This window comes from Sorex fumeus, unplaced genomic scaffold, assembly GCF_029834395.1.
Source record: "Sorex fumeus unplaced genomic scaffold, SorFum_2.1 ptg000063l, whole genome shotgun sequence".
NCBI classification, from domain to species: Eukaryota; Metazoa; Chordata; class Mammalia; order Eulipotyphla; family Soricidae; genus Sorex; species Sorex fumeus.
The window spans coordinates 57051850-57064766 of record NW_026606120.1 but is presented as its reverse complement, the minus strand read 5'-3'; the positions used below and the strand labels follow the sequence as shown (position 1 = coordinate 57064766).

Sequence of the window (12917 nt, the reverse complement as noted above, 5' to 3'; positions counted from 1 at the left end):
GGCATGCTGCTGACCTCATTTTGACCCCAGCGCCACCAGGAGTGAACCCCGAGTACCACCAGGTGTGGTCCCAACCCATCCCCCTTCAAAGAAAAAATAGAAATCACTCTGTTTTCATAATACTTTATCTTCTTACGTTTTCGTTTATAAAGGTATGTTGGGGGATGGGATGTGACTCTGTGGTGGAGCGTGTGTCTTTCACACGTGACCCATGGCAGAAGGAAAAAAATCTGAACTTCATTTATTCTGTCAGACCCCATCTTCTCCAGACAAAAATATTCCAGGATGTGAGAACTATTTCTGTCATGCCTTTTCATGCTACTCTTTTATGAAGTAACTAAGAAAAATTCTAAATTCTTACAGCTACAGATGACCCTCCCCGACCTGCCTTTGACTCTCTGCTCTCCCGGGACATGGCGGGGTACATGCCGGCCCGAGCAGACTTTGTGGAGGTAGGAGAAAGTCGCTTTTTGTCTCAGATGAGGCTCGTGTCTCTTACCCAGAAGTTCTACACCACTCAAAAGAGTTTTTTTTTTTTTTAGAAGTACTGCAGTTTGTTGGCCTGAAGGCCGCGAAATGTTCTTCCATTTTGACCTTTTCTTGGTTGTGAGCATTTTCACATGTGGACACAGTAAAAGTACTACAGCCCAAGAACTCATTAGTTTGGTTTCACTGATTGGTGTTGGCTCCCACTTCCTTGCTAAGTGTGGGATTTCTGAGTCTGGTTCTTAACAATATATTGACTTTATTCAGTCAGATATTAAATATTTTAGGTTTTCATGCTGCCATGTTTCTACTGCAGCTAAACTTTGCCATTGTAGTGCAAACACAGCATGACCAGTAAGTAACAAATGAGTATGCCTGTGTTTCAATAAAGCTTTATTTACAAAAACAGCAAGTGCGGGCCAGAGAGAGAGAACTCAGTGGGCTAGGCACTGGCTTTGCATGCAGAAGGCCCTGGTTCTTTTACTAGCTCTGTAGTACTTCTCCTCATCCCCCACAGTATCCTCAGGAGCAGCCGCAGAGCACAGATCCAGGAGTAGCCTTTAAGCACCATCAGGTGTGGCCCCCAAACAAAACAAAAACAGGAAGTGGATATATATATATATATCATGATAAAGGTAAAGGCCCTCCCGTTGATCGTCGATTTGCTCGAGCGGGCCCAGTAACGTCTCCATTGGAGACTGTTGTTACTGTGTTTGGCATATCGAATACGTCACGGGGAGCTTGCCAGGCTCTGCCGTGCGGGCGAGATACTCTCGGTAACTTGCCGGGCTCTCCGAGAGGGGCGGATACCTTCGTGTTCCTCCTTCAGTCATGGAGTTAAACATCATGTAAATACAACAGAACTTTTCTCAATTTACCATCTGACCCATAACTGCAATGTTCCTGGGTTTTACTTGAATGTTTGGCAAACTGTACTGTTGCTGCTCACATACCAGGTCAGCATTTTGCTAATAATATTATTATTGACTAAATGATGCCTTCTAAAGTAGTAAAAAGGTAAATTAATGCAGTCAGTTTTCTCACCTAAAATCTTTCAGACCTAGTGAGTCAGATTTTTCTTACATTTAATGAATAGACTCATTCTAATGTTAAAACAATAGATTTTTTTTTTTACTTTGTTCCTGAACTGTTCACATGTTTTGCTGTCACTCCTACCTAAAACCCTCTCAGATGGTCCCTGTGACTTCTTACTACTTTGGGCAGTGTCCTGGCCTTATGCACCATTCAGTATTTTTAAACAAGTGTTTGCGTTTTCTGTTTGCGTCAAACTCATGGCTGCTATAAGGCATTACTCACAGCTGATGGGTTTGGGGTGGGAATTCTCTTCCTCAAACAGGAATTTGACAATTATGCAGAATGGGACCTGAGAGACATTGATTTTGTTGAAGATGACTCGGACATTTTACATGGTAATGTTTCATTTCAGCAAATGTTTTTCTTGAGTGCAAATATATGATGACACTGTTGGGTGCTGGAAATACAAGGGTGAGTAAAGGAATCTCCTTGCCTTAATGAGGCTGAAAATCTAGTAGTTAAGTTGCCGAACTTACTCATGTTGGCGTCTTAAAACTGTAACCTCACGTGGGTAATAATGTGGGGGTCTTTAAAAAAATCTTCAAAAACTTGTAAAATTAATTTCTTGGGGCTGGGGAGATAAGTCAAAGGGTTAGTGCACGTGCTCTGCATGATGGAGGCCCACATTCGATCCATGGTTTCTTATGTCCCCGAGCACTGCTAGGAGTGTCCCCTGAGCAATGTGCTGGGAGTAGCCGCCCTGGGTGTGGTGCATAAAACAAAAGTGGGGGCTGGAGCAATAGTAGACTGGGTAAGACTCCTGCCTTGCATGCAGTTGACCCAGATTCAATTCCCAGCACCCCATATGGTTCCCCCGATCCCCGCCAAGAGTGATCTCTGTGTGCAGAGCCAGAAATAGACCCTGAGAACCACCAGGTGTGGCCATATAACAACAACAACAACAGAAAAGCCAAAGAAATCTCTTGGGAGTCAAAGAGAGAACCTCAGCAGACTGAGTGCATACTTTGCATCCCCACGTCCATCCTTCCCCCTTACCCTTCCTCTCCACCCCATAACTTTTGCTCCCACTTAATTAAAAAAGAATCACAAGTGGGCCAGAAGAAGTGTAAATTCTATTTCACAAAGAATGAAGGACAAAATTAAATACAAACAATTAACTATTGTGGGGGTCTTTAAAAAATCTTCAAAAACTTGTAAAATTAATTTCTTGGAGCTGGGGAGATAGGACAAAGGATTAGTGCACATGCTTTGCATGATGGAGGGCCATGTTCGATCCACGGTGCCACTTAGTCCCCGAACAGGAATGTCCCCCCATACCTCTTTTTTCCTTTTGGTTTTTCTGCCATGGTCAGTGGTGCTCAGGACTTGCTCCAGATGGGCTCAGGGGACCATATATGGTGCCAGGGATTGAACCCAAGTGGGCTAAAGGCAAGGCAAGTGCCCTACCCACTGCACTATTGCTCCAGTCCTCTAGGAGATACTGGTGTGATCCCTGATGCTGTATGATCCCTGAGCACTGCCAGGAGCAGCCTCCAAGCCCAGAGCTGGAAGTAGGCCCTTTGAGCATCGTCAGTTGCCTCCCCAAACCGAAAAATTTCCTTTACGATTTATTATCAAGTTAATGTTTGATTTCTATAACTATTTTATACATCAAGGGTTATATAAACATTTCTCTATGTAAGGGGTCACAGGCAAAAAAGCTATTACAAGCCTTGGGTTAATGAGCCTAACAAAAAAGATCAGTGAAGATGACTTGTGATGATGCTGAGACTGTTGCTCTTATAATGGTTATTGGAAATATTCCATCCTGGTACTGTGATCTTTCTTTTGTCCAAGTTAATGGGTGACGTCACCCTCAGTGACTCTTTAGAAGGAATGGAGTCTTAGACTTGGGAACTTACATAAGCAGTCACTGGAGCCAGAAGACAGCTTACTGGACTACAGGGGCACAGGGCTCCCAGCGCTGTCCATGGGGCACAGCTGGGAGTGACCCCTGAGCACGGCCGGTGTGGTCCCCAAACAAGCAGAAAATAGCAACTCTGACACTAAATGTTTATTATAATGTGTTACCCCAAATTTCCCATAGCAGAACAGAAGAATGGAAGTGTATATAAGAATTTCATAGAACCAGCTTGGGAACTGCCTGCTTTCTCAGAACTGTTGAATTTTTAGCAATTTAGATCTCATCTAAGAGTCAGCACTCTATGAACTTACTTCCGCTCTTTGTTTAAACTTAAGTGGCTCATGCTCAGGTCTTTTACAAGAAGATGGCTAGACCTTTGTGGAATCTCTTCCACCCCACCCCCTTTTTTTCATTATCAGGTAGCTACATATGTCAGTAATTCCCAATCTTCTCTTTCATTTCTACCCAGAATTGAATATGATGCAATAGATAAATAATTCTCCCTTGCAGTCTGTAATCTCCAAACAGAATCTTAACTCCCAATCTCAGGGAAGACCGGCAAGTGAAACCTTTAGGTGATTTCAGAAATATGATCCATATGAGTTTGTGAATAGAGAAGGACTGACTTTTATGTTACATTAATTAGTACTGTGTCACTAGTAGGGGCATTTGAGTCTTTCCATAGAAGACTGGCTAGGTGTTTGTTATCAGATTTCGGACCCAGAAAGAGGCTTATAGGAGTTTGGCCTTCAGAATGTTTTTTCTCTGATATTTCTTAGGCAGTTTCCTTTGCAAAATTTTATTCCTCCTCTTTTCTCCCACACAACGTTGAGGAAAGTCAAAGTGACGCAGATTGAACTAAAAGAGGAAAGATGAGAGCAAACTACTTTAGCTCTCACTCAGCCCTTTGTGCTTGTTCCGTCTTCCATGTCAATCTCTTCTCTACAGCATGGCAACTCATGTTACCATCTTTTCTCCCGCATGTTGTTCCCTTGAAGGAGTGTGCAGTATTCAGGATCTCTCCTCGATCACACCAGCTCTCATTAAAGTGCTCTTGTTTGGGGGCTTGAGTTTTTCTTACCGAGAATGCAAAAAGAACAGCTTTATAAGTAACCTTTTTGGCGGGCTGGGAGGGAGGAGGAATTTGGACCACACCCAGCAGTGCTCAGGGCTAACTTCTCCTGGCTCTGTGTTCAGGGATCACTCCTGACTGTGTTTGGGGGATCATAAGGGTACTGGGGGTCAAACCCAGGGCAGGGACATGCAAGGCAAGTGCCCTGCCAGGTGTACTATCTCTCTGGCCCCCAAAGGTTTTTATTATTGTTATTTTGGTTTGAATTTTGGGCCACACCAGAGGTGCTCAGGGCTTACTTTTAACTCTACTCAGGGATCACTTCTAATGAGCTCAGGGAACTATATGGGGTACAAGGGATCAAACCTGGGCCAGCCTCATATAAGGCAAGTGCCTTATCTGCTATACTATCACAGTGGTCCCTCCACATATCCTCTTAGATACTATTCCTAAATACAGTACTTTTCAAAGTACTGTAGTAATGGCTTGACCAAGAAGGTAAATTTCTGAATCACTTCTACAGACCCTAATTCAAGGGATTCCTTTTTGGTTTTGCTTTTGGGTCATATTTGGCTGTGCTCAGGGCTTACTCCTGGCTCTGTGCTCAGGGAATCACTCTTGGCAGTGTTCAGGGAACTGCATGTGGTACCATGGTGTTCTTTCATAAGCCTCAAAATACTAACAATACTTAATTGTTAGTATTTGATTTTGTTCTTCATTCTTTGTAAAGTAGAATTTGCATTTCTTCTAGTACACCTGTGATCCTTTTTATAATTAAGTGGGAGCAAAAGGGAAAATCAGAAACATTTATGAGATATAGTACAACAGATAAGGCGCTGCATTTGTCACTTGCCTTGCATGTGACCAACCCAGGTTTGATCTCCAGTACCCCATATGGTCCCCCAATCCCCACTAGGAGTATTTCCTGAGTACAGTCAGGAGTAACCCCCAAGCATTGTCAGGTGTAACCCCCCAAAAAATTTTTAAGACACTTGTAAGCTTTATGTAAATTAGTATTTCAGACCTATAACATATGATAGTTATTTGTGCTCTTTCTGCAGTTTTTACTTGATTCTAATTCATTTGAAGTAGATCCAGAGCAACAGTTACTGGTTTATAAGATGCATGTAATAATCCCTGTCTCCTCCTTCCTTCCCTGTCTGGTAGCAAGCTATAAAATGTTTAACTGGTCCCTTGTAAAAAGTGAGAACACTTCAAAGAGCTTTGGCAGCCCTAAGAGATCAAGGGACGTCTGACTTCCTGATGCCACCCAGGGATGCCTGTGTATGGCTAAGCTCTTGTAGTCTGACCCATGGTTCCGGGGCCCAGTGCTCTTAAGCACAGGGTACCTGAGCAGAGGGGCCTGGATCCCACAGAGACCCAGGAGGAAGGAGGATGGGCTTTCTAAGCACACAGACTGCCCTGCTGGACACATAGCCTCAGCATTGCTTCTTAGTCACTGTGTGTTCTTCTTGGGCAAGTCCTTGGAATTTGGATCATGGTTGCTTCTGTCCCCTGTCAGTAAAGAAGGGGCCTTCCTGATTAGTCAGAGAGTACGAATGTGTCCACGAGAGACGGCACATAATTCTGATTGGTGTTATTACCATTCCATTATTCCATTATGCCATTACACTCCTAATTCCACTGAACATTAACCACATTCTTTTCATGTGCCTTCATTTATGACTGCTGGGAGGAAGCACACTGTGTGTTGGCCGGGTTTGGTGTTCCAGACCAAGACATCAAGATCAGCTGATGTCACCAACCCTGGCTCCTCACCGAAAGGCGTACTTTGATTCATGGAGTTTGTCTAATAAAATGGGTCTGACTGGTCTAGTATAGAGCTCTGGGACACAATGGAAGAATAATTGCATTCCAGTCATACCAGAAGGCTTAGCTCTTGTGCTCTAGAAAAGGGTGCTGTTGGTGAAGCAGTGCCTGTGGAAGAAAATAAGGAAAAGACACTTGCTCCTATTTTATTAAACTAAGCAGAAAGAGGTGCCAAAGGCTCCTAACTTGGTTCTCTTCTGTGCCATGGTATGTTTACACACAATTCCACAATGACATACGGGACCTCAGTACAGACAAGTGACTTAATTCCCTTGACCTGAGGGACTTTGGGCCTCCCTTGTCCAGATTTTTACAGGTTCTGCAACTCTGATGCAGCACCGATGCACCACTGTCTTCTAATCCAGGCAAGCAAGGAATTGTGAGCTTCTTTCCATGTAGTGAGTTTGTGTTTTATCTTTAGTGTTGCACATCTGAACAGTTTTTTCTCCCTTTGTTTTATTTCTATTACTTTTTCCTTTGTTGTCATGATGTGGGGAGCAATCTCACACACTCTCTCTCTCTCTCTCTCTCTCTCTCTCTCTCTCTCTCTCTCTCTCTTTCTTTCTCCATTTTCTAGAAATTGCATACTAGGTTGTGGTATGTTGGAGCTAAGTGATTGCACACTTTTATTTTTGTTTTTTTTTTTTAGCTACACTTGTCTGTGCTCAGGATTCACTCCTGATAGGACTCAGGGACCATCTGATGTGCTGGGGTCCAAACATGGGTCAATCACATGCATGCCAAGGGCCCCATTCACTCTACTGTCCCTCCAGCCCCTCATTATACACTTTTAGTGGTGGTGGCACTCAGGATTACAGACAGCCATGCCAGGAGAGTCAAACTTGATACACAGAGCAGTGTCAGGGTGGAGTGTGCAGCCTTACATCTGCAGGGCAGACACTATCTGAGTACCTTCGCCACCCCACTACTATATATATAGGACCTAACACTTAACATTGTTGGCCAGGTACTTAGTTTTGTTTGGGGGCCCCACCTGACTGTGTTCAGGGCTTACTCATGACATTTTTTTTTTTTAAGAGGGGTCGGTCACACCTTTTGAGACCATGGAGGCCACCAGGGACTCACCTGGTTTTGCTCACAAGGCCTTGCGATACCGGAGATGAAGCTCAGGGCCTTGTTCATGCCAAATACATGTTCCACCACTTGAACCATCCCCCCAGCCTCCCGGAACCCTTCTAGACTCTTCAGGGATAAGCGCGTGTCCCACCCTCACAAAGCTTTCTGAGTGAGAAACTATCCTCATTATAGAGGGAGTGGAAGCATCGAGTACTCTGCCTGAGGGGATATGACCTCAAGGTGACATGAGACATGACCCTGACTGCTGGCTCCTGAGTCTCTGCTCTCTTCACTGTCTTTACAACCTCATACTTTTGCTTCTGGTTTTTGTTTGCTTATTTTTTTTAACTAGTGAGACACCATGAGGTACAATTGTGGACTTACAAATTTTGTGCTTGGGTTTCAATTACACAACGATCAAACACCCATCCCTCCACCAGTGCCCTTTCTCACCACCATGGATCCCAGTATCCCATCTCCCCCCCCATCCCACCCTGCCTCTGTGGCAGGGCATTCCCCTCTGTTCTCTCTCTCTCTCTCTCTCTCTCTCTCTCTCTCTCTCTCTTTTTTTTATTAGTGAAACACCATGAGATGTGGGTGTTCTCTCTTTTGTTTGCTTTTGTTGCCAGGACTATACGTTAGCTATCATTGAGCTACATCCCTGGTCCCCTGCTGTTTTATTTTGGTGGTGGTGGGAGGTGCTTACATTTTATGCTGTTTTCTTCTGTAATTTTTCTTTTTTTAAAATTTTTATGTTTTTGGGGCTGGAGCAATAGCACAGCGGTTAGGGCATTTATTTGCCTTGCACGCAGCTGACCCGGGTTTAATTTCCAGCATCCCATATGGTCCCCCAAGCACCGCCAAGATTCCTGAGTGCAGAGCCAGGAGTAACTCCTGAGCATCGCCAGGTGTGACCCAAAAAGCAAAAAAAAAAAAAAAAAATGTTCTTTTTTAACTTTTGCACTGTGTTTGACAGTATTGAACCCACAAAAATTCCACCACCAGATCCTCCACCAGCCTCTCTACCATGTCCAAGGCTTGTCTCTGCTTGCACACAGGCACGTAAACACACACACACACACACACACACACACACACACAGAGGAGTCACAGAGTCATTTTCTTAACCTAAGAAGTGGAAACAACCTTTCTCATTTCACATTTAGGGAATTTCACAGAAATGTTAACTTGCCTAAAGCTTCCAGTTAGCTCACTTGGTTGATCTTTTCTTCACAAAACTAAATGGTATAAATCTTGGCCAAAATCTTGGGAAGAAATGATAGCTTTGCTTCTGGGAAATACCTGAGTCACACAAGTATTTCTGCTTGTGTGGCCGCAGCAGGATTTTGATCGGTTTCCCTGCAGTGAAGAGTTGGTATTCTTGCCAAGCAAGCAGTAAGTGCCTTCTGTCAGGAAAACAGAAACATGTTGCCAGCTATTTTGAACAATGTTAGAAATACATTGCAGTGGGAAGGATCTGCCTCTGACTTCTGCCCACTTCTGAAAATATTTTAAGGGGAACCATTGGGAACGTGGTAATCCGTCTCCAGTGTCACCACCTGGAATCCTTTCCTCTCCCAAAGTTGAGTTTCAAGGGCTGAGTGAATGGTTAGGTTATGGTTGTTGTTGTGTGTGTGTGTGTGTGTGTGTGTCTGTCTGTCTGACAGAACCTTGTGTGTGTGTGTGTCTGACAGAACCTCGTGTGTGTGTGTGTGTGTGTGTGTGTGTCTAACAGAACCTCTAGTCGTTTTAAGTAGAATGGAAACTCACTCCGGCAGTGTTTGCCTTCACATTTCTCTTCTGCCTGATGTCCTCTGGTCCTCCTGGTCTTCTTGCTTGGAGACTGTATAATCAGCAGCAGTTCTCTGAGTGCCCCTTTTTAAAAAAGAAAGAGACTCGGACTCGACTTTTCTTTTCCCCTGTAGAACTCTGGCTCTTATATTTGCTTCAGGGTGCGCCTTCCCTTCCCACTGTTTTCCAGGCCAGTTGTACAAGTCTGAATGACTGAAATGATTAGAGAGTGTGACCTGCAGTATTTATTCATAGTTTGTTTTTGGTAACACTTTCTTGTTAGTGTTTTTATGCTTTAATTAAACCATCCCCACACAAATATCAGGAAACAGCATGATAAGTTAGTGTTTTGGAGCAGTTGGAGAAATATTTTGTCAAAATTGGCAGTAATTTTTGCTTGATCTTTAAGGATTTCCTTTCCTGTTGAACTCTTATTGGATGGGTAAGTGAAAGAGGGTGTGTAAAGAGCATGGGGCTTGATAAGTCTTTGGTGTATTTTAGCTATTAGCCATTGAATTTGCTTCTCTTTCTATCTTGAACTGTTGGCTTCCTAATTGTATTTCTCAAAAGAAATTGTAGCGGCTGAAGAGATAGTACAGTGTGTAGGGCCTTGCACATGGCTGACCTCAGTTCATTTCTGGCACTGCATTTGATCTCCCAAGCACCACCAGAAGTGATCACTGAGCACAGAACCAGGAATAAGCCCTGAGTACTGCCAGGTGTGGCCCCAAAACAAAGAGTTCATGTCTTTCGGTTATACTGGATGTTAGTGGTCCACTCCTTCCTCTCTCTGCCTTCTGTGATGATCACATAGGCATGCAGTGCTCATTTCCATCAGCAGAGTATTAAGCAGTTTTATTGCAGAACAGTGGTGGGCTGTGTGCATTTACATGGATCAACTAATGCAAGTAGTGTTGAGGTAAATTGGAACAATGTTATTCACATTTCTGAACTTGGGGTGGAGAGAGATAGTACAACGGTTAGGACACTTGCTGTGCATGATGCTCATCGCAGACCCAACCTGGCACCACATATGGTCCTCTGAGCACCACCAGCTGGCCCAGCCCCTGCCCCTCCTCCCTCACACACAATAATGGTCACATCTTTTAACTTATTAGAAATTAACCCCCCAAAATTTATTCGAGGGGACTCAGGGCTGGCTCAGTGGTACCTGCATTGTAAGTTTGAGGCCTTTAGTTGAATACCTGGCACCACCCCATGTACACTGAGGTTGGAACTTGTTCCCCTGGGGTTCTGCTTTGAGGTCCATGAGGCCACACTGAAGTGTGTGAGCCCCAGCACACTGCCATCAAGTATGTGTGCAAGCATTGCAGCCTAGTGTAAAAGCAACACAACCATGTGTTTGCAACACTTGTTCATCATAACAACAGAAAAAGTAGGAAGGGGAATTCTAAAGGTAATTCATGGTGGGAGACAGAAGATAATATAACAGACTGGATGGAGCATGAGCTTTGTATCCAGGAGACCTTGGTTCAATTCCCGGCACCACATGGTCTCCTGAGCACTTGCTGTCAGGAGCAAGCCCTGAACACAGAGACAAGAGTAGTTCCTGAACACTATTGGGTATAGAACCAAAAATACAATCATTGTCACTCATGGTGGTTAATTTTTTTTTTCTTTTTCTTATTTTTGTTTTATCCAGCAGTGCTCAGAGGCTTGTTGCTCTTGTTGCTTGTTGCTCCAGGCTTGTTATTTCTGGCAGTTCTCGGGGGACAGTGCAGTGCCAGGGATCAAACCTGGGTCTTCTGTACACAAAGCATGTGGACTGCCCTGCCAGCCCAGTACTTAAACTTTTAAAAGTGTTATATTCACTTGCCCTTTAAGATCATCTAGCTAAAATATAGGTTATGTATATTTCAGCCCCAAGGTGGAAAAGTTTTGTAGGTCATTTTCCAGGATTTGTACAGAATTAGTACTTTTGCTGTTTGCCTAGTATTTTGTTTTATGTATCAGTTTATTTATTGTATTTTGGGCCATACCTGGCAGTGCTCAGGGCTTATTCCTGATTCTGAGCTTAAGGATCTCTCCGGATGGGATCAGGGAACATATGTAGTGCCAGGGATCAAACCTGGGTTGGCCACGTGCAAGGCAAGTGCCCTTTTTACTGTACTACTGCTCTGATCCCTCACCCAGCATTTTACTTTAGAATTTTAAAAAATTTGTTATTATATGATGTGATTTACCAAGTTGTTCATAATACAATTGTTTCAGGTATTAAATGTTCCAACACCAGTCCCACCACCAGTGTTATTTTCCCTCCAATAACGTCCCAAGTTTCCCACCTACCACCCCAGGCTGCTCCCCTTGTAGGCACAAACAAATTTACTTCGTATTGTTTGTCATAACACAAATACAAATTATCGAAACTTAGATTAATAAGAGTCACTTTGTGATAATAGATCTCACAGTGGTGTTCCTAAAGTCATTGTCTGGGGATCTCCTGGTCTAGTTCGTGCTAGTCGAGCCTTGTTACTGTTTAGTGGTCTTGGTGGTCTTCAGTGCAACTTTTCCATCAGCTTTGCTGTGGTCCTACTGGGCTGACAGTACCATGAAATTTGGGATGCGAATGCAGCCATACGGTACAGAAGCTATAGATCTGAAAGTTTGGTGGCTTGGCAGTTTGATGAGGTTCAGTTGTGGAGCTGGGCTGTTTCTGTGTTGGAGGGTGTTGGGAATGGCTATGGGGGGCTGTGTCTTCCGACTGAAAGGGAAATCTGCCCGCCCCCATTTCGAGAGGGCCCCAGAGTCCTCAGCCCAGACCAGTCTACCTGGGAAGTCAGCGGCATCAATTCTTTTAGAGATTAGTTGTGGAGCTGGGCCATTTCTCTGCTGACAAGACAGTAGGTGTGGGTGGCGACCGCTCGCTTTCCTGATTGGGGAGATAGCCCGCCCCCATTCCAAGAAGACCCCAGAGTTTTCAGCCTATAGACTGGTCCCCCCCTAAGAAGATTGAGCGATCACCATTCTTTTTAAGATTAGTTTCTCAAAATGCCATTTCTAATGCCCAGCATTTTTAAATTTGGGTATTTCTTTCTTCTCATCTTAGATATCTTAAAGACAGATAGCAATTGAGATGCATAGTGATGAGTTAGAGTGGAGCATCTAGAATTTATTTCTATATCATTCCAAGGCTACCATATTGACAATGCAGTGGGATTATACATTGTTCAACTCTTGCTGCTCACATGAAAGTGACTTCTACAGGTGGGGGGGTGGGAGATTGGGCCATCCCTGGTGGTGTTCGGGGGTTATTTCTGGCTCTGTTCTCAGGGGTGACCTCTCTCTCTCTCTCTCTCTCTCTCTCTCTCTCTCTCTCTCTCTCTCTCTCTCTTTCTCTCTCTCTCTCTCCTTCCTCCTCCTCCTCCTCCTCTCTGGACCATACCTGCAGTGCTTGAGGTTAGGGCTCAGGATTTGCCCCGGCACTACACTTGGGGACCATGTCATTCGTTGCCTGGAATCCAGTTCTAACCCCCACCCTGCACCCACCCCCCTACCCCCAGCCATGGTTCTTTGCCATGTCTTTACTGTGAGACTGTAACCAGGAAAGGATCAGGACATGGACAGCCAAGCACGCGCAGCTTGGGAATTTCTTAGACTAATTGAAACTTACCACTACCAGATACCAAACTGTTCCCTAGATGGTTGTTAGCTGCTGCCCCCCGCCCCCCACAAGCTGATTTC

General features: G+C 44.3%; 1 protein-coding gene across 1 annotated transcript in view; it reads left to right on the top strand.

The window, feature by feature from the left end:
- The window catches only part of TADA2A (transcriptional adaptor 2A), a 64386-nt gene that overhangs the window by 28944 nt on the left and 22525 nt on the right, over positions 1-12917 (top strand). Inside the window, exons 7-8 of the mRNA XM_056126987.1 lie at positions 364-452; positions 1844-1916. Coding sequence (XP_055982962.1) covers positions 364-452; positions 1844-1916 — 162 coding nt within the window. The remainder of the gene's footprint in view (positions 1-363; positions 453-1843; positions 1917-12917) is intronic.